The following is a 20,139-nucleotide window of genomic DNA, read 5'->3' on the forward strand; positions in this document are numbered from 1 at the left end:
TGGTCAAGGTGGCAAGAAAAGAAGCAGGGAGGCGAGAGGAGAGGAGGCTGTTGTAGCAGTCCAGGCAAGAAGACTAGAGAGCAGATGGAGGGATGGGCGGGAGGGGAGTTGACTCTGGAAAAAGAAAAGGAGGAGACAGAATCCATGGAACTTGGGACCCCATGGGCATTGGTGTGAGGGGGAGGAAAGGTCTCTGATGTGCAGCATTTCTATCCTGACCCCCTCCCACCTGCAAGCCCACCCCATGATCAGTGCCACCATGAGATATCATATTCGGGAAACAAGTGTTCTGAGGCCCTGTCCTCAGGGAGCCCCCACACTGATCAGAGTGACCAGACTAACTCACCTGGACAGCTCTGGGCTGGTCATGGGGCAAGGGCTGGAGTGTGGGGGCTCAGGCAGTCAGGACTGGAGGTGCTCAGGACAGAGAGAGCTATAGAGTGGAAGCAATCACGGAGGTCTTCCTGAAGGAAGGGGCCTAGCACTGAGTTTCAGGAGAGCTGGATAATACCTATGAACACATAGAAGATAAATTTTTCTGCCCTTTGAAGCACAGGCAGGATCCTGGTCTGCCTCACCTCACATAGACTGTTCAGAGGCACTGTAAACCCCCATCAGGGAGGGACTGTTCATTTCGCAAAAGAATTTATCCTCCTTACATACTTTTACTTTTTTAGTTCAATGACATCACCATCACTGACCCTCACAAGTTGAAGTAGCCTCTCTCTTTCATGAGCACGAATGTTGGTAAGGAAAGATAGTCCTAGGTATCAAATTAGAGCCCACCTGGGGAGTTGGGCGCCATGGCTAGGGGTGGGGAGCAGGCTTCCTCTTCCTGAGAGTCAGAATCAGCATCAGACCAGGGCATTCCCTGACTCACTTGGCAGGGGGAGGGCAGGGCCCTGCCAGGGATGGGCCTTGGCCCAGGAGGAAGGAATAGGCCAGTCACGTCCCCGGGTTTGAAGAATGGATGAGCTCCAGGCACCAAACTAAAAAACAATTAAGCTAATAGAATCTTCCCCATTGATTTTGCTCTTCGGCAAGTGCTCCTTCCCAATTCCATTGCTTCCAACTCATCGGGCTCAACGGAAGTGGGTTTTTAAGTAACTTAATTATTTCAGAACACACTGCTTCCAAAAACAACCTAAGGTTCCCCCTCCAGCTCTGCAACTCTGTGCTCTGCGAGCTATTTATTTTAATTAGCTTTACATTGTACATCTAACATATGCTAGAAAGAAAAATTCACAGACAACTGCCCATTAGTCAGAGAGCTGAACCCTGGTACAAATCACCCCCAAACAATGGAATGTTCAGCATTTGTAACCCACCCGGGAGGTCAGAAACACACTAGTGATGAAGGCAGAGCAGAGGCAGGCTTCGAGAGCGCCAGGCCTTCTCAGGTGGGAGGGCTTCCTCCTGATTGGAGCTGGCGTATGGAGGGGGTGGCTTAGGAGCCAGACCTTGACAGTTGGAGCTGAGATAGAGAGAAAGGCAAATGTGAGCATTTTTCAACTTTCCTACCTTCCCCCTTGACAAAACCTGCACTTTTGTGCACAGGACATTGCTGCTTGAGACGTCTTTTCACACATCATGTTCCAACTTGAATACAGAGGCTGGTTCTTGAACATTTAGAAATATCATGTGGTGGCCTCCCAGGCAGCAGCAGCCGGAGGGCAGTGGCCCAGCCCTGAGTCCCCAGCATTCACTCATTCCTGTTTGCCACTACTTGATATGGCCTAAAGGTTAAGAACAGAACACCTGAAGCCAGAACTTCTGGGTTTGAATCCTCTTGTCATCTTTGTATCCTTGGCCAGTAGCTTAATCTGTTTATGTCTCAGTTTCCTCCTCTTTGAAATGGGTTCATATTAATGCCTACTTCATGGGGTAGTTGTGGAGATTGAATGGACATGTGTATCCATAGCAGTTAGCAGAGGAAGTGGTACATGGGAAACACATGCTATATAAATGGTAGCTATTATTAAAATGGAAGTACTGATATTGGTGAAGTATGGATCTCATAAATATAAAACAATTGAGATGAGGATGTAAATTATGTGGCATGCTGAAAGCAGTGAATCTTCAGGCACAACCCACTCCTCACAATTGGATTCAGTTTTGAAGCAAATGAACAAAATGAAAGTGTACAAAATGCTAGTCAAAGACTGTATCTAAAATGGGTTTTAGCATGCCTTTAGCTATTTTGTAAGATGAGCCTTTTGTACTATTTTCACATAAGTGACTTACATGTAAACTTTCAGATGCACATTGTATTTCCTGCCCTGGGAGAGCTGAGGTGTGTACACCTTATCCTGTGGGCACCAGGGAGCCAGGGAGGGTTCTTGAGGAGGGGAGTGACCTGACTCTTGGCAGTTGGCATTTTTTGTAGGGAATGCCTATCGAGAATGCTTGGAGAATGGGACGTGGGCCTCAAAGATCAACTACTCACAGTGTGAGCCCATTTTGGATGACAAGGTGAGTGGCCCTCACCTGCTGTGACCCCAGGCCTCACACAGGTATTTGGACTCAGGTTGAGCACACAAGATCCCAAGGGGGGCAGACCAGTCCTTGTGTCACCCAGTCACTCCCTTCTGTACCTCCTGCCCCTGCCCCCAGTGTCCTGCCCTGTGCTCAGTGACACTGTAGGGGAGTAGAGAAGGGGGACATAGAGTCCTACCTTCAAGAGAGCTTGGGCTGCTGGAGGACAAAGCCAAGGTGGCATGTGACACAAAAAGGGAATGACCATGTAATCAATGCTCCTAACATCTTAGAGGTTGTGTGACTGCACACCTTCCTCTCCCTCTGGGCCTCAGTTTCCCCATCTGGCATTCTGATTCTGTGATTCCACATGGAAACAAATGCAGCCCCCCAAGGGCTGTCCCTATGAGAAGCTGGGTCCTGATCTGCCTCTCTGGAGCCCTGCTCCAGCTCTCGCTCTGGAATTCAATTCGGTGCTGCTGAGGCACCGAACTCCTCTCCTTGACGCTACGCCTCATTCCTGACCTGAAAGGATACATCTCAGCTCCATCCCCTCCTCATTACCCAGCATAGTCCTCAGTGGGGCTGGGACTTTGCCCCAAATGAAGTCCAAATTGAGAGGGAAAAACATTCACCCGCCCTGAGAAAGTGATTCTGCAAAATGTGAGCCACAGGGGTTCTGCAGGGAGGCCACTCAAGGGGCAGGGGGTCCTCCAGCCCTCGGTCCCCACCCCCACTCTCTCTGCCCCTCCAGCAGTGGAGAATCAACACAGCAGGTGGGTAGGGAGGAGGGGTGGCTCTCCCTGGCAGGAAGGAGTATTTCATCACTAACTTTGTTTCAAATTGCCAACACTTGGTGATAATTAAAAGACAACTGACTTTTATTCAGTTTGGATAGAATTTCTAAATTTTCTATAGACAGTGCACCCCCTCGTGTGGTCTCCAGGGCAGACTAATCTCAGTGCACCCCACCCCAGGCCTCCCATAGGCCATTGCTTCTGAGATAGGATGGCAGGTTGGCCCCATTGTACAGACATCAAAACTGAGGTCCAGAGATAAAAATCAACTCACCCTCAGTCACTCCACCAGCTGGGATCTGGGCTGAGACTAAACTCAGGAGAGGCATTCTAGAGTCTAGAAGTTTTTAAAAGAATCTGTACCCATATCTCTCAAAATGTGCCCCCAAAAATGCGTGTTGGTGCCAGGCACAGTGGCACATGCTGTAGTCCCAGCTACTTGAGAGGCTGAGGTGGGAGGATTGCTTCCGGCCTGCAGATCAAGGCTGCGGTACACTATGATCACACCTGTGAATAGCCACTGGACCCCAGCCTGGGCAACAGAGTGATACCCCATCTTTAAAAAAATAAAAATAAATGCATATTGGAAGGCTTGACCACAGCCATTTATAACAACAAGAGCCAACCAGGGCCAACAGGAACAAACTCTAAGAGCCAGGCCTCGCAATGACACCTGGAACACTTCTGCCCCCAAGGTCAGGACACAAAGGTGGCCATGGCTGGAGTACCCAGCCCCACCCCCATGTGCCCATGCCCCCATCTGCCCTGCCCACGTCTGTCTGTCCAGCAGAGGAAGTATGACCTGCACTACCACATTGCCCTTGTCGTCAACTACCTGGGCCACTGCGTATCTGTGGCAGCCCTGGTGGCTGCCTTCCTGCTCTTCCTGGGCCTGCGGTGAGTCCACCCTTCCACCTTGCTTTCTCCTCATCCCTCCTCCTACGGCACCCCCTTCACCTCTCCCAGACATTCTCACCTCCATTCTGGGGCCCAGCAGATAAAAGGGCCAGTGGAGAAAGGCGGGTTTGGGTGGGGTGCCAGGGCATGTATCACCAGCAGGCATGTGGGGTGCAGAGTGGGAGCTGGACTCAGAGGCCCAACTGTGGCCGCCATGGGTGGGAAGTGGCTCCTAGTGCAGCCCTGCCCTCATCCCAGGCTGAGTCTCTACCTGGCCTCAGGGGGAACCCAGTCCCAGTTGACCCCTGACCCTGGCTGACCCTCGACCTGCACCTCCCACAGGAGCATCCGCTGTCTGCGGAATGTGATTCACTGGAACCTCATCACCACCTTTATCCTGCGAAATGTCATGTGGTTCCTGCTGCAGCTCATTGACCATGAAGTGCACGAGAGCAATGAGGTCACTGCTCAGGGAGACTCGGGGCTAGACCTGGGGGGCTCTGGGATCCGGGGGCACCCATCTGTCTGGTCTCTGCTTGGACCTCTCCTTTGGCAGGAAGTTCACTACCTACTAAAGCAGCCCTCTTCTTGGGCAGCTTTTACTCTTACAAGCTCTTCCTAATGTTGAGCTTCTGCAACTCCACCCCATTCTTGCCCCCACTCTGAGAACGGATCCCCTCTGCCCTCTCCAGGCTCTGAGACAGACCCCTTGGAGATTTGCACACAGAGACTGATGTTCACCAGTCCCTGCTACTCTCAGCTGGTGACACCTGACTTTCTGGCTGCTTCTTGGCTGACCCATGGCCAGAATGCTGTCATCTGGGCTGTGGCTCAGGTGCAAAACTAGACCTGAGCTTACCTCTACCCTACCCATTGTCCCACCAGAGCTGGGCTGGGAGGAGCAGGAAGCTGCCAGGCTGGGAGCTTCACAAAGCTGACTCTAGACATATTTATCCTAGTGCACTCCTCATCTTGTGGGTTCAGGTGCCCTCAAAGACGCCTTTGAGAAAACGAGGCTAGAACTAACCTCTGTTAAGCTTTCTTTCACTTAATCCCAATGAGACCAACAGGGATCATTTTCCCCATTACATAGACATGGAAACTGAGACTCACAGAGGTTAAGTGACTCGCCAAGGTCACATGCAGTGATGATACCCCTACATAAGGGGCTATCCCACATGCTAACTGTCCACTCTGGATTTCTGTCCATTGCTGTGTACTGTGTCCAAGCCATTGTGAAACTGTAGACTAGTCTTGGGCCATCACAGAGCCCTGTGGCATACCAACAGAGACTTCTCAGTACATTTCCCTTGGGTGGCCTGTGCCTGAGCAGACACCAGCCTGATGTGATCCTTAACATGGCCCCACATAGAACCCTGCCTCAGAACCAAACAGGTTCACTCAAGTTGAGGGTGCCTTCCAGCTCCAACGTGGGCTTGTGCTAATAGGACATCATCAACCACGGACAAAAAGTAGGGTTGGGAGGAGGGGCTTGGTAGCTTCCCACCTCAGCAGGACTTTCTCGGAAAAAAGGAGACAGACAGCCACAGGGACTGTGCAAGGAAGCCCAGAAGCAGCCAACAGCTCAGCACAGGAAGGTTATCTGAGAACTGGGGCTGTCAGAGCCAGACAGAGAGGATGGGCTGTGTGCAGAAGTAGAGCCCCTGACACACAGCTCCCCGGACCTTGAGCTGGCTCCATCATTCCCCATGTCCCAGCCTTGGCTCTCAGGGTGCCCTGGGGATGAGCCTGTGGGGAAGATGACCAGGTGGGGTCTGTTGAGAGGAGCTCTGGCCTGGAAGCCCAATGCGTAGACCCTGGCCCTGCTGTGGCCCACTGCGTGGCTCTAAAGGGGCAGGGTCTTCCCCTCCTTGCCTCCTCTGGGAAGGTAGCCTTGGTGCTTGGGGAAGGTAGCCTTGCTCAGAGGGACAGGGACAAATTCCCCTCTGCTGGGAAGGCACGGAACCACAGCAGGCACAACCACAGCCACAACACAGCTACCCTCATGCCTGTCTTTGCCGTCCTCTATCTCCTTCAACCACCCTGGAAGGCAGGGTTACTTTTTGAGGTTCAGAGAGGTGCAGTGACTTGCCGGGGGCCGTGTACTTTGCAAGTCTCCCTCCAGAGCTAGTAATGATTGTGCCAAGTCCAGAAGTTCCCAAACCCAGAGTCTTTGGAGAATCCCCTTCCTGGCCGCAGCCCCACTTCATACACCCTTGACTCGCTTTACTCATTTTTTTTTCATTTTTTTCCAAATGAAATTCCATATCCCATCCCCAAAAGGAAGCGGGTCTGACTTGCTATGAATTGAAAATGACTCAAAAAAACTAAAATGGAAACACAATAAGATGGTTGAATTCCAGCCTCTGCCTACAGAAAGCTCAGAGCCAGACTCTTGCTCTCTTTACTAGAAAGAAAAATTGGAAAGAATTAGAGAGAAGTTAAAAAAACACACTGGCCCCAGTGGAGAATGGCACCTTAATTTAATCTGCAAGAGTGAAAGAGCACTGGAGAAGGATGAGGCTTTTCAGAGTGGGGTTCGCTGGTATTTGATGGCATGTCCACGAACCCCATTTGGGAAGTCCTGTGTCTTGTTGCCCTGCCTGGGGATGGGTATGTCCTGCCTGGGCCCCAAGCTGCCTCCTGACAGCCTCTCTGCCCTGCACACAGGTCTGGTGCCGCTGCATCACCACCATCTTCAACTACTTCGTGGTGACCAACTTCTTCTGGATGTTTGTGGAAGGCTGCTACCTGCACACGGCCATCGTCATGACCTACTCCACTGAGCGCCTGCGCAAGTGGCTCTTCCTCTTCATCGGATGGTGTGAGGGTCCCGGGGGCAGCAGGGCCTAGTTGGGGGGAGGACTTCTCACCAGGCCATTTCCCTTTGTCTTGGGTCCAAGGACCAGAGCCCGGCCCTGCCCTCCACCCCCAGCACAGTCCCGTGGATGCAGCTACTTCCCTCCATGCTGGTGAGGAACAAGCAAAGGATCCCTCCAAAGGATATTCCTCAAATAGCTCCTCTCCCCCTGCCAGGAAGGACCTGTCCAAAGGCCTTTGTCTCTGGCTCAGAAACTGGCTGGCTCTACTTCTCTATCACAAAATCATGCATCCCTGCTTGGAGAGAGGGGCAGGGGCATGGGCCAGGGGTTGAGGGACAGGGCACCCCTGGGGTTATGGGTGGCCTGCTGTTGGAAGAGTAAAAACATGATCCTAGCCCTGTTGTGGTACCCCACAGTATGTCCTACAAGAAGGTCCCTGTCCATCTGTCCCCTGCAGCCCAAGTCTGTCCTTCTTTCAGGCATCCCCTTCCCCATCATCGTCACCTGGGCCATCGGCAAGCTCTACTATGAGAATGAACAGTAAGTGGATGTGCCAGCCATGGAGGATCATGGGGAAGGGCGTAGGGGTGTTAGGACAGGTCAGCCTTGGGCTCTGGCCAAGCCGTGGAGCAGGAATTGTAGCCACACCTAGACAGATCCACGTTCCTGTTGTCCTTAAATTGAAAAAAACAGCCCTGCACTCAGAGGTACTCACGTGGTAGGGCTCAAGGAACTTTGCTGAATTAAGTTAGGAACTGTGGTTCCTTGAAGTGCCCCCCCACCCAACGCATGACCCCTTTGGTCTTTGTAAGGCCTCCTCAGACTTCGATGTGGCAGCTCTTGCCCAGGGCATGTGAAGGAAGGGGCCAAGGCCGTACATGACAACCAGAGCTGTCCATGAGCATTTGAAGAGTCTATGAGCGTTTAACAGAGCTTGTTTTTTTTTTTTTCTGAAGTCTCAGTCTCTGCCTGGGTGCAGTGTCCCATCCTGAGGTTCTCCCTATGCCAGAGGCTGTGATATGCTGAGCCACAGCCCAAATGACAGCAACTCTGGCCATGGGTCAGCCAAGGAGCAGCCAGAAAGTCAGGTGTCACCAGCTGAGAGCAGCGGGGACTGGGGAACATTAGCCTGTATGCAAATCTCCAAGGGGTCTGTCTCAGAGCCTGGAGAGAGCAGAGGGGATCTGTTCTCAGAGTGGGGGCAAGAATGGAATAGAGTTCCAGGAGCTCAACATTAGGAAGAGCTTGTAAGAGTAAAAGCTGCCCAAGAAGAAGAGGGCTGCCTTGGTAGATGGTGAGCTTCCTGTCAAAGGAGGGGTCCAAGCAGAGACCAGAAACCCTGGGAGACAGGGAGAATCCTATCTGAGGCAGGTCTGCACTGGATGACCTCCAAGATTTCAGAGGAGTGAGTTCCCCAAAGTTGATGGCCCCTCCCTGTGGTCCAGTAGTTGCTGGCTGACCCAGACCCTAAAGCATTTCCCCTGACCAGCATCCCCAGAGAATGAATTAAGCCTCTGACAGCCAGTGAGGCCAGCTAGGCAGCAGCTTCCCTCACCGGGTGCACAAGCATTGGCTCAAAGACGCAAAATCCCAGGCTGGAGGCAGGAAGGCTCCACTTCCACATCTGCTGCTTTGTGTGGCCAAGTGAGTGCCTGGCACACGGAACAGTGGGTTTCAAGCAATATGGGAACAGGTGGCCTAAGGCAATTGGCCCTGGGCCAGCAAGGGGGAGCCCAGCTCTCCCTTTATTCCTGTGCCTCCTGCATGCCCAGTCCTATGCCTAGCAGTCTGCAATGGGACAGGCGAAAGAGGAGGAGAAAGAGACCCATGGCCTGTCCTCAGTTGGGCTGGGGAGATCAGACCCACCATGCAGAGCAAAAGACAGCCTGGTGGGTAAGGGTGGTCAGTGGAGCTGGTATTTCCACCAAGGCTTTCTGGGAAGGGGCAGTCCTGGAGGTTGGGTCTTAGGAAGGGTAAAGCTGAAGGACCAAGTCTGGGGGGGCCCCCAGTTCCAGCTCAGGAGGCCCCCTACACCACCCCGTCTTCGCAGGTGCTGGTTTGGCAAGGAGGCTGGTGACCTGGTAGACTACGTCTACCAAGGCCCCATCATTCTCGTGCTCCTGGTAAGTCCTCAGTGGTGGCTGGGATGGGACTGGGTGCCAAGAGGACAGAAGTGGGCCCACCCAGGCAGAGACGCTGGGAAAGATGTGGCATGGGCAGCCCTGCGCACACACTCTATATGCCACCCCATACCCTGTCCATGCCACCCTGCGCCCCAGCACCACCCGGCCTTCCCTTCCTCATGCTTGATGCCCTGGCGCAGCCCCGCACCACTCTGGTGACCTCAGGGCTCTTTCTCTGGGAGGAGAAAGGATCTGATGGGTAGACTTCCTGTGCCCTCCCGGTCTGACACTGTACAATGCTGAGACAGCCAGGTGAGCAGGCAGCTGGTGACAAGAGAAGCGTGCGGGCTTCTGTTCATTCCAGACCTACGTTCCGCTCGGCCCGCAGTGACCCTCTCCAGGTCCAGCCCACCACCCCCAGCCTGAAGCGGTGAATACTGGGATGAAGCATAATGAGCAACTGTTCATTGTCCAGCTCCCCACCCTTTGCCAAATGTATTTGCATCTAAGGTATAATTGCCACACATCTTTAATCCACAATAAGCTTTAATTAAGAGAGAGTTTAAGTAGAGGCTGCATTCTGCAAAAGGAACCCATTATATATCATACCTTTAAAAAAGAGAGAGAGAGAGAAAGAAAGAAAGACATACAAAAAAGCCCCGTAAGAAATTGGCATTTACGTAAGACTTATTTCAGGCTCAGTAATTTCAGGCTCCTGTATGTACCAGCTTCCTTAAAGGGCCACAGTTCCTTCTGGGAGACTCAGCGAGAGTGCCATCTCCTCCTGCACACAGAAGGTGCCTGGTGGGGCTTTCTTTTGTCTACCTTGGAGACAATTATTATTTATCTCTTTTATTTTCTTACTCTCCTTTTTCTGTGACTTCGGGTTTCATTTGACCTCCATCTTTGGAGTGTCCTTGTTATATGTGAACTGATGATGACTAGGAAGGTTTTTCACCCACTGCTGGAAATTCCACCATCAGGGCTTGGTTCACTTCAGAGGCAGAATCCAGGTTTTGTCAGCAGCTAGTAGGATTGTCCTTGGACTCCCAGCTGCAGTGAGTCACTCACCCCTCAGTGTGTACGGAAACCCCATGAGATCCTTTCCCTCTCAACCAGCTGCCGAGGGCCATCCTGGAGGAATAGGGCTTTTGATGAGCCTGGAACTGAGCCAAGGAAGGCTGGCCTGGATGGGGGACCAATGGTGTGGCAGAGAGTAAGCCCCAACTGTAAAGATGTTGGACGGGTGGTGAGGAAATGCCAAGAGAAAGGGAGGCGAGGAATGCAAGAGCTCAGTGTCAAGACCCAGCTCCCTGCTTCCTCTTCCAGACCCCTTCTCTGGCTCCACCCCTGCATCTGTGCTCACAAGCCTTTTCGTTTTTTCCTTTGGGCCCAGCTCTTTGCACCAACAGGGGCTTCCAGATTCCAAGCTGAGCCCTTCCAGAAGCCCTATCTACATTATTTCCAACCCTTGCATGCTCAAGTCCTAAAAGAAGTAGAGTTATGCTCTCCATTTTACAGAGGAAGGAGCCGAGAGAGACGAAGTGGCTTGCCCAAGGTCACCACTAATAGCTAGCAGAGCACAGGCTCAAAGGCAGGTCTCCTGCTTTGTCCCCACCATCTGCCTGTTGTCCTCGAGGCTGGACACGTGTTTGGTGTTCCTGCCATCCCTGCACTCCCCAGCAGCTCACAGCTGCATTTCTGCTGCTAAGAGACACTCACTTATTTCTGGTTCTGAGAAGTGAATCAGGTGGTTGAGTTTGCAGGAAGCCTGACTTCTTGCTGCTGTTGTCACTGTTGGTGTCATGGGAAAGGATTGGCAGTCACTAGGCCAGACACAGGTCTTAGTGCTCTCTGTGACTATTTCAGCCTGTGCTGATCTTCCAAGGCAAGCCCTGTGGTTAGCCCCCTTGGGGGCAGACAATGAAGCAGGAGCTCATGAGGTTAAGCAACTTACCCAAGGCCACACAACTGCAAATTGAAACAGTCAAAATTTGAGCCATGAGACTAGGACTTGGTGCTTCAGTTCACTTGGGAGGGGGGCCTCATCTTCAGTTCTTAGCCCATCTGCCATTTCTCCAGGTCTTTTTGACACCTTAGGAAAGATGTCATCTCCCCCACCCCCAACCCCTCCAGGTCCCCAGCTAGGCCACAAGCCCTCTACAAGCAGGGGCTGTGACTGCCTGTCCACTTCGCCATTGCTGATGCCTGGCTCAGAGCCTGACACATGGTCCATTGATTCATTGAATGAATGAACAATTAAATAAAACCAGAAACAGGCTGAACGAGGGCAGGGTACAATAGACAGTTCTTACTAAAGAACTGGAGTGTGTTTTTAGCAGGGAGGTACAGTCCAAGAATGGAAAGCCGGAGAGCTCAGTGTGGGCAGGGTGACCAGAAGGCTCCCTGGAGAGAGAGGAAGGTACATGTGGTGGTGTGAAGGGGGAGGCTGGGAAACAGGCTCAAAGGAGAGCAGGATTTTCAGGTTACATAGACCCAAGCTGAGATGAGTAGGGCCACATAACTAAATGCCTGCCAAGTGTAAGGATGGAGACAAGGCCTTGGTTGCTAGGTAGATGGATGGATGGATGGATGGATGGGCCAGTGGATGGGCAGATAAAAGAGTAGGTGGATAACTGAATGGATTGGCTATTGGGTAGGTAGATGGATGGGTAGATGGATGGGTGCGTGGATGGATAGATAAAAGAGTAGGTGGATAATTGAATGAATTGGTTGTTGGGTAGATGGATGGATGGAAGGAAGGATGGATGGATGGATGGATGGATGGATGGATGAATGGATGGATGGATAAAAGTAGGTGGGTAATTGAATGAATTGGTTGGTAGGTAAGTGGATGGATGGATGAATAAAAGTGGGTGGATAATTGAATTGATTAGTGGGTTGATGGATGTTGGAAGATTAATATTGAATTCAAGAAAATGTGGCAGAAATGAGAATATATTTTGATTACAACAGTTTCTACTCTCAGGGAAGTCAGGAAGAATCAGAAAAGGTCAAATAGTTTGTATTACTTGTATGAGAAAATTAGGATTCACTTATATGTTAAGGTTGTGTCCCATGATCCAGGGGAATATGCCAGAGACCCAGGAGCTGGAAATTAGGTGAGCTCTAGGAGAAAGCTGGGGGTATCAGGTCATGGCAGCCCCGCTGAAGGCTTTCCATCCCCAGTCCTCCCTGGGGCCCCCAGGCCATACCACTATGTGGTAAGAGAGCAGCAGGCAGTGGCTGAGGTGGGGTGTGAGCTCTCCCTGCCCCTAGGGCTACCCAAAAGCTTGTGGGGAGCATCCAGAGGCTACAGGTTGACAGTCTCAGGATATCTGCCTGTATCCTGTGTCCCTCCTCTCCCAGCCAGGATTCAGAACTTGGGAGGGTTAGAAGGGCCCAGCCCAAGCTTAGGAAGCAATGGATTTTCTTGACAGAGCGTCAGAGGTGTGTGTGTGTGTGTGTGTGTGTGTGTGGGTGTGCACACACGAGCCAGCAGACACCCCTGGGCTAACATTTGTCTCCCTCTGGCTCACAAGCACTTTGTCAGGAAACAGCCCCACTGTGTCAGGCCGACATGCACTCCCTTGCCTGCCTGCCTGCCTATGCTCGGAGGCAGGTGAAGAGAAACGCAGATGTGCCTGGGCCCCAGATCCATGCTCACGCATGCACACGCTCTGTGAGGCAAACACACTTGCACAAGTGCTTAAAGGATAGACCCACAGACCCACACCGCAGCTCCCAGGGGACAACACAGTCACAGTCACAGCCGATACACATGAACAGACACTCACAGGCCCATGGGGACCCATACCCAGCAGGGAGCGGCTGGGGAGCCACACAGGCCAGTTCCAGGGCCAGGGGCTGGGTGGGGAGGCTCTGGTGCTGAGGGAAAACTCAGAATGAAGATAAATGAGGTCCTTCCTGGGGCCTCAGAGCCAGCCCCACAGCCCTTCAATCTTCCCTGTCTAGGGTACCTGTGAAGGCTCTGGAGTTCCTGGGCACAGGGGCGGGATGCTGGCAGATTAATCACTCATTCGGCAACTGAGTTCTTAATCCCTCCATCTGGCCTTGTCTGCCCCACCATGGCAGCGCTGTCCTCAGTCAGAAGGACCTTAGGCCGACCTAGAGCCAGTGACAGTGCAAGGGACTCAGAGAGCCCCGCAGTCAACAAGTAGGGACCCCATGGCAGAGAGGGGAAGGGGGCTTCCGTAGGGTCCCTTTGCAGGGGAGAGAGTTGGGGGCTTTCTCAGCCTCAGAGGGCGTGCCCCGTGCTCTCGGTCACGACCCACAGAGGCTGCCGCCTTTCCTCCTCAGGCCTGGGCTGGAGACACAGGCCCTGGAAAATGGGGCTGTCTCCCCATCCTGGCAAGGGAGGAGCACAGGCCTTGGGATGCTGGCAGGTGCTAGGGGGACAGATAGGATAGGTGTGTGCGTGGAACATCGGTTTCCAGGGGGCTGCGGGGAAGGGGCTGCCTCTCGGCTCATCTCAAACATGTGCTCCTTCCTTTTCCCTCTTTCCCATGTCCACCCTCCCTCCAGATCAATTTCGTATTTCTGTTCAACATCGTCAGGATCCTAATGACAAAGTTACGCGCGTCCACCACATCCGAGACAATCCAATACAGGTATGTGAGGGGGTGCCTTGACCCCACAATGGGGAGAGGAGGAGGTCATCGAGCCGTCCCCCTGCTTCCTCGCAGAGCCCTCTGCCACAGGTCTCACCCAAGGAGCTCACTCAAGCTCCCAGAAGAAACACCGCCCCTGTCTCCCGCCGTCCCACCAGGTGAGGCCCTGCCTGCCGCATGGGCTCAGACCTGTGTCCACCTCTCGTCCCCAGGAAGGCAGTGAAGGCCACCCTGGTGCTCCTGCCCCTCCTGGGCATCACCTACATACTCTTCTTCATCAATCCTGGGGAGGACGACCTGTCACAGATCGTGTTCATCTATTTCAACTCCTTCCTGCAGTCTTTCCAGGTAGGGCCTGTGACCAGATGGGGTCCCCACAGTGAGCTTTCCTGAGGCTGCTCTGGCAGCCATGCCCTCACTAAGAGGGTCCCGTGGGACTGGCACACCCATGGCTCAGTTACAACCACAGAGTTAGAAGCCTTTACATGCTCAGCCTGAGCCTGGCCGTTCATCCCCATCCCAGCCTGTGTCTGCGTCCTACCAGCCCGCACCTACTGTCCCAGCACCTGTTCTGAGGATGCAGGCAGCCCAGCCAAATGCCCTGGGACAGGTCACACAATATTGAGGAGACTGGAGTCTGCCTGGCTCCAGGCCTGTGACCACTGCTCGCTCAGAGTGGACCGTGGAATATCTGCACCTTGAGGCTAGGACCCCACCCAGCTCTGACTCCGGGGGTTCCTGGGTCAAAGTGTCCCCCCCACCATCCTGTCCCCAACGCCACCCCGCCAGGCAGAGCAGCTCCACAGGCAGGTCACTGACCACTCCCTCCTTTCGCTCCTTTCCAGGGTTTCTTTGTGTCTGTCTTCTACTGCTTCTTCAATGGAGAGGTAGGAGGCCGGGCCCTCGGGGTGGCCTGGGATATCCAGATCCTCAGACCCCACTCCAGGGCGGCTCCACTGGTGCTGCCCAGCCTTGCTGGATTGCCAGGGAGAGGAAGGCTTGAGATACCACCCGGCCTTAGGGGAACAGGAATCCTTCCCACAGGGGCTGGAGCCAGTTTAGAAGGTCAACTATACAGCCCCGAAATAACATACCAGCGCCCCACACGTGCACTCAGAGAGCTGGGTGAGCAGGGAAGCCCAGGCCACAGAGCCTCATGGAAGAGAGAAGCCAGAGCAGAGGTGGTGACAGGAGGAAGCTTCCAGAAAGAGATGTGTGCCGTGCACTCAGGTCTGTATGGACTCAGGGAGCAGAAGAGAGACCAGCACATTCCCCCGCTACCTGCCACAGAAAAGCCCACACACCAAGAGCAGGCTCTGGGGAGTCAGGTGGCCATGAAGCTTGGCGTGTACAAGCCAACCATGAGGCCCAGAGCCCCAGTGCAGCTGACGCAGGGGAGAAGCGCACTCGTACCTGGGCGGGGGTGGATGAGGACATGGAACAAAGAGCAGACACAGCCCCTAGGGCCTGGGAGCTTCCGAACACTCCAGAGGAATACGCTTGCCTGTCTCTGCACAGGGCACTGGCGAGGTGTCTATGCAGGCCTGTGTCTCTGTGGATGATAGCACATTCCACTTGCAAAGTCCATCAGCAGAGACGGGTCCTGTGGGCTGGATGAGAAGAAGAGAGAGGGCCAGTAAGGCAAACAAACAAGGGATGTTTATGGAGCATTTATTCTGTTCGAACCATGTGCAAGCTAGGATGTGAGAGACACCATCCAATTTCCAAAAAAATTCTTCAATTACCAAACAAATGAAGCTTAAATGGCACCAGGTACAGCCAACTTTAGAAATGACCAGGACAGAGAGCTTTCCCTTTCAGGCAGTAAACGCCATGGTTAGTCAGGCAGGGGAGTCTAGCAGGAAGTAGAGAAGGTGAGGGGTGCAGAGGGGACGGTCTTCAGGAGGGAGGAGGAGGCACACCAGCTGTGTGAGCTGGGCGCACACCACCAACACCCTGCAGGAGCGGGGGCCCAAGAAGGCTGAGGGGGCCAAGTCTCCAAGCTGCGCTCTCTGGTCCCAAGATGCTAATTTTGAGGTGGCAGAGTGGGTCAGGGAAGGGAAGGCAGTGTGTCCAGAGGAAACTGGATGATCTGGGAGGACAGTGTGGAGTAAAGGAGGTGTGGAGTCAAGCTTCTCCAGGAGAAGGATAAGGAAGGGGCCCCTGGAGAGAGGCAACAGCATCAGGGAAAGACCTCGATTTTGGAAGCAGTCAGTTCCTTGTCATGAGGGTGGCAGTCGACCCATGAGAGCAGAGAGCAGGGGAGGGGACTATCCCAGAAGCCCAGGGTTGGTCCCTGGGAGCCAGCTGAGCCTCTGCCTTCCCCACAGGTGCGCTCAGCCATGAGGAAGAGGTGGCACCGCTGGCAGGACCATCACTCCCTTCGAGTCCCCGTGGCCCGGGCCATGTCCATCCCTACATCACCCACGCGGATCAGCTTCCACAGCATCAAGCAGACGGCTGCCGTGTGACCCCTCGGTTGCCCAACTGCACAGCTCCCCTGTCCTCCTCCACCTTCTTCCTCTGGGTTCTCCGTGCTGGGCAGGCTCTCGTGGGGCAGGAGATGGGAGGGGAGAGACCAGCTCTCCAGCCTGGCAGGAAAGAGGTGGTGCGGCAGCCAAGCGGGACTCCAAGGGACAGGGATGAGTGGGGGCCACCAGGCTTAGCGCAAGAGGGAGCAGAGGGAATTCACAGGACCCCCTGAGAAGAGCCAGTCAGATGTCTGCAGGCATTTGCCCATCCCAGCCTCTCTGGCCAGGGCCTTACTGGGCCCAGAGCAGAGAAGGGCCTGTCCAACACACACAGCTATTTATGGTAGCAGACACAGGGCTCCTCTGCCCTACTCATGGAGCCAGCAGCCAGGCGATGGTGTGGCCCTGCACCGGCCCTTGGCCTCCACACTCAGTGGTGCCCCTGCAGTTGGGTGGGGTATGCCAGCTGGAGCAAAGGATCAGTTTGGCTGCCTTATCCCAGGGGCTGTCACCTAGAGAGGCTCACTTGTACCCCACCCTTGTTCCCCTGTCCCCTCCCCAGCCATCCTCCCGCCTTGGGGGCTCCATGAAGGATGCGGGCTTCCAGGCCTGGCTTCCTCTCTTGGGAGACCCCTTCTCTGCCTAGTCCACAGATTAGGTAATCGAGGAAGACGCCATCAGGGCAGCCACATCCTTAGGTCAACAAGTTGCATCGTGCGGGGCAAAATGAGGAGCAGAGGCATGGAGGAGGGAGGCGTGGGATGGGAATAGCAGAAACCAACCATGTTTTCGGTGATTGAAACTCATACCCCATTGCCCTTTGCCCTCCGGCCTCCCCTTCAGAAACATCTCTGCTCTCTGTGAAATAAACCATGCCTCTTGGAAGTGGCCTCCCCTCGGGTCAAGTCACCCAGGCACCCAAAGAGTGGTGTAGGCCAAGGATCGTGGCTGGGTCTGAGGGGCCACATCCATCTTCCTTAGTGGACTTGGGCCCTGGCCTTGGGCCAGTTCTCTTTCTCTCTGACCTCTGGTAGGTTTGGAGTCTTTATGGTCAAAGCACCTGCAGGCGGGTCTGTCCCTTATCACTCCAACCAGGCTAATACCTGGCCCCAGCCCCCAACCAAGGGCAGTTTGATTCAGCCTGGAGGAGGTGTGCAGCTCATCCAGCAAGCCAGGGCCTGTCCCAAAGGCCAAGGCTCTGGAATCTGGTGGGAAGGGTAGACATGGCCCCTCAGTCGACCACCAGGGCAGCTTCCAGGCTTGGCTTCCGTCCCTGTGTCCCTGCAGTGGAGCCCCAGGAGTCAGGGAGGGAAAAGCATCAGGCCATTGCTTCCAAAAGGAACCAATGCTCTAGGTACCCCCTACGAAAATAAATTTTGAAAAATCATGTATCCCATCTGGCACATTTTTAAGTTGACATGTAGTATTTTTTACTTAAGTTTTAAATCCTTCAAAGGTGTGATTTCTGCCATTTTGTAAATATTTACATTTTTAAATAAAACTGCTGCAACAATTTAAAATACATCAAATGAATTCTGAACACCATGGTGATTTAACACCCACCCTCATCTATTTTAAAAACACCTGACCCAGCTCTTTTTTTTTTTTTTTTTTTTTTTTTTTTTTGAGACAGGGACTCACTCTGTCACCCAGGCTAGGGTGCAGTGGCAAGATCTCAGCTCACTGCAACCTCCACTTCCCGGGCTCAGGTGATCTTCCCAACCCAGCCTCCCGAATAGCTGGGACTACAGGCAGGCACCACCATGCTGGGCTGCTTTTTGTATTTTTTGTAGAGACAAGGTCTCCTCATGTTGCTCAGGCTGGCCAGCTCTGCTTTAATTGTGGGAAATGTTACATTGTTTCCTTCTTTAATGTGTAGCTTCATTCCATTGCCCTATAGAATTTTATACTAATGCATTACTTTTATGGCTGAAAGTGTTTTATTGCTCACTTTGTCATACTTCTCTGCCACACAATATATGTATGAATGAAAATTAAAATATTTCATTTTCTATGACCAAAGTTTCAAGGGATTTTAAAATAATCTTCTGGGTTGAATTATTACAATTATTTTTTGATACAAAATACAGTAAGCCACTGATTAAAACAACATAGACACCTGAAGTTTTTATAAGTAACTAGTTAAACCTAAAAAGGAAAATTTATTGAAAACACAGCTTAATGAAATGGATAGGAAGTTAATGGCTCATGAATCTACAGGTGAATATTTATTGCTAGAATAAATCAGGACTCAGCATCAATTCTTTTCTTTTTTAATTGTTTATAGTGGGGTGTGCTGAGAAGCCTTTTCAATACAGTGGATGATCTGGCACTCCAGATAGTCAATTCTCTATCCTCCTGCTGAGATGTACGGTCAAAACTACATAATGATCTGTCACCAAAAATGACCTATCAGCTGGCTGTTTAATTAAGTGTCCTTTCAATTTGGCTGAAAAAGATGAACTGAACGTTATCTGACTTGCAGTAGGCTTTGGGTGCCCATGTCATCAGCTCATTCCATTTCTCACCACCAGCTGTGCGGGAGTGCACTGCAGGTTAAGTGTGAGCCCTGCTTGTCTTGTCAAGAGGGCAGGGAGGTTGGGGCACCCTGATTTTATTTTCTCAAGTGACAGAACTCAGAACTCAGAGTATCTTAGAAAGTCTTACTCCACACCCAGTGGCAGCATGATGGCCGCATCCATTAGCATCATCGTGGCTCTTGCAGAACAAGGAGCTGCAAATGGTTTGGCCCCCAAGAAGCCACTTGAAGATTTCTGTGGCCAGATGAGGCTGTGAGCAAGTGCTTATTGGAGCAGACGCTGCAGAGCCTGGCACCAAGTCCCAGGCATTCATCACTGCTTCTTAATGCAGCCCCCAGCTCGTTATGCCAACTGTCCTTTGCTCCCTGGAGGGACCAAGGGCCTGTGATCCCTGCTGGGAGGCCAGGCCTGCCGAGGCCAGGCCTGCCAAGGCCAACACCAAGAAGAGCATCAAAGTTGCTAACCTTTGTTCAGCAGGCACTTCGATATGCTCTCTGTCCAGTTCAGAGGAGGCTCCTCCTTGATCCCACCCCAGCCCTGAATCCCTCATTACTCGGTCTCTTGGTTATGGCTCCCACTGAGCTCTTCCCTTAAAATGCCACCAGAGCCATTAGGCCATCTCTCTGGGTCCCCACTTGTTAAGCTCGTTAGGCACCTGTTCCTCAAGCCAAGCCAGTCCTCATTAGCATCTGCTTCGGCGCTGGCAGCACCTCGTGGAGCTGGCCTTCCTGGAAAGTGGCCTCATTAGCAGACTCTCCTTCTCCTTAGCAGGCAAGTTCCAGCACCCAGATCCTGGGGGCCCTTAGGGTCCCTGTTTAACCCTTTCACCCACCCTGATTTACACAACTGGGGAAGACCTGAGCCAGCCGCAGGTCCTCACACCAGCCTCTTGGCCCCACTCCAAGAGAGAGTAACAGGCAGAGCCCTGACCCCAGCACAGCTCCAAGTCCCTGGGTCATCATCAAAGTGCGGCTAGAAAGTACCTGCTGGGGTACAAGCTGGTAAATGACACACGGCAGCAGGAGTGGTGGGTGGTGGAACATCTGTGGGGCAGGAGGTGAATGGCAGGGATGGCATTTCTCTCCTGGTCCCCTGCTCGGAATGCCCACGGTGGAGGTGCTACCCGAGGGCCTGAAGCCTCAAGACCTGTGGGGGATGGCACTCGCAGAAAGTCTCTCCAGCATATAGACTTCCCTAGAGATGGAGGCCGACATTCCCGCGGCCACAGAGAGGGAGGCCCAGATGGAAATGACACAAGGGCAGGAATACAGACAGACTTGTAGGAGTACACACACAGACCCAGACAGGGAGGCGCACACACCTTACTCCATCATTTCCCATTCACAGAACACCAGGGTGTGCCAGGTATGGAAGTAACAGAAA

At 53.0% G+C, this 20,139-nt stretch overlaps 1 protein-coding gene across 4 annotated transcripts in view; it reads left to right on the top strand.

Annotated features, from left to right (window-relative positions):
* The window catches only part of CRHR2 (corticotropin releasing hormone receptor 2), a 48,035-nt gene extending 30,295 nt beyond the window's left edge, over positions 1-17,740 (top strand). For 2 of the 4 annotated variants that reach the window (XM_054559345.1, XM_054559346.1), the window contains exons 4-13: positions 2,387-2,472; positions 4,063-4,169; positions 4,512-4,629; positions 6,840-6,993; positions 7,471-7,531; positions 9,042-9,114; positions 13,660-13,745; positions 13,958-14,093; positions 14,591-14,632; positions 16,076-17,711. In XM_054559345.1, the coding sequence (XP_054415320.1) occupies positions 2,387-2,472; positions 4,063-4,169; positions 4,512-4,629; positions 6,840-6,993; positions 7,471-7,531; positions 9,042-9,114; positions 13,660-13,745; positions 13,958-14,093; positions 14,591-14,632; positions 16,076-16,216 (1,004 nt within the window). In that variant the 3' untranslated portion in view covers positions 16,217-17,711. Of the gene's footprint in view, positions 1-2,386; positions 2,473-4,062; positions 4,170-4,511; positions 4,630-6,839; positions 6,994-7,470; positions 7,532-9,041; positions 9,115-13,659; positions 13,746-13,957; positions 14,094-14,590; positions 14,633-14,864; positions 14,934-16,075 lie in introns of those variants that run through there. The other 2 variants (XM_009242882.3, XM_054559347.1) reach the window with 2 other exon arrangements.
* The last annotated feature ends 2,399 nt before the right edge of the window (positions 17,741-20,139 follow it).

This window comes from Pongo abelii, chromosome 6 (genome assembly GCF_028885655.2).
Source record: "Pongo abelii isolate AG06213 chromosome 6, NHGRI_mPonAbe1-v2.0_pri, whole genome shotgun sequence".
In the NCBI taxonomy this organism is placed as follows: domain Eukaryota; kingdom Metazoa; phylum Chordata; class Mammalia; order Primates; family Hominidae; genus Pongo; species Pongo abelii.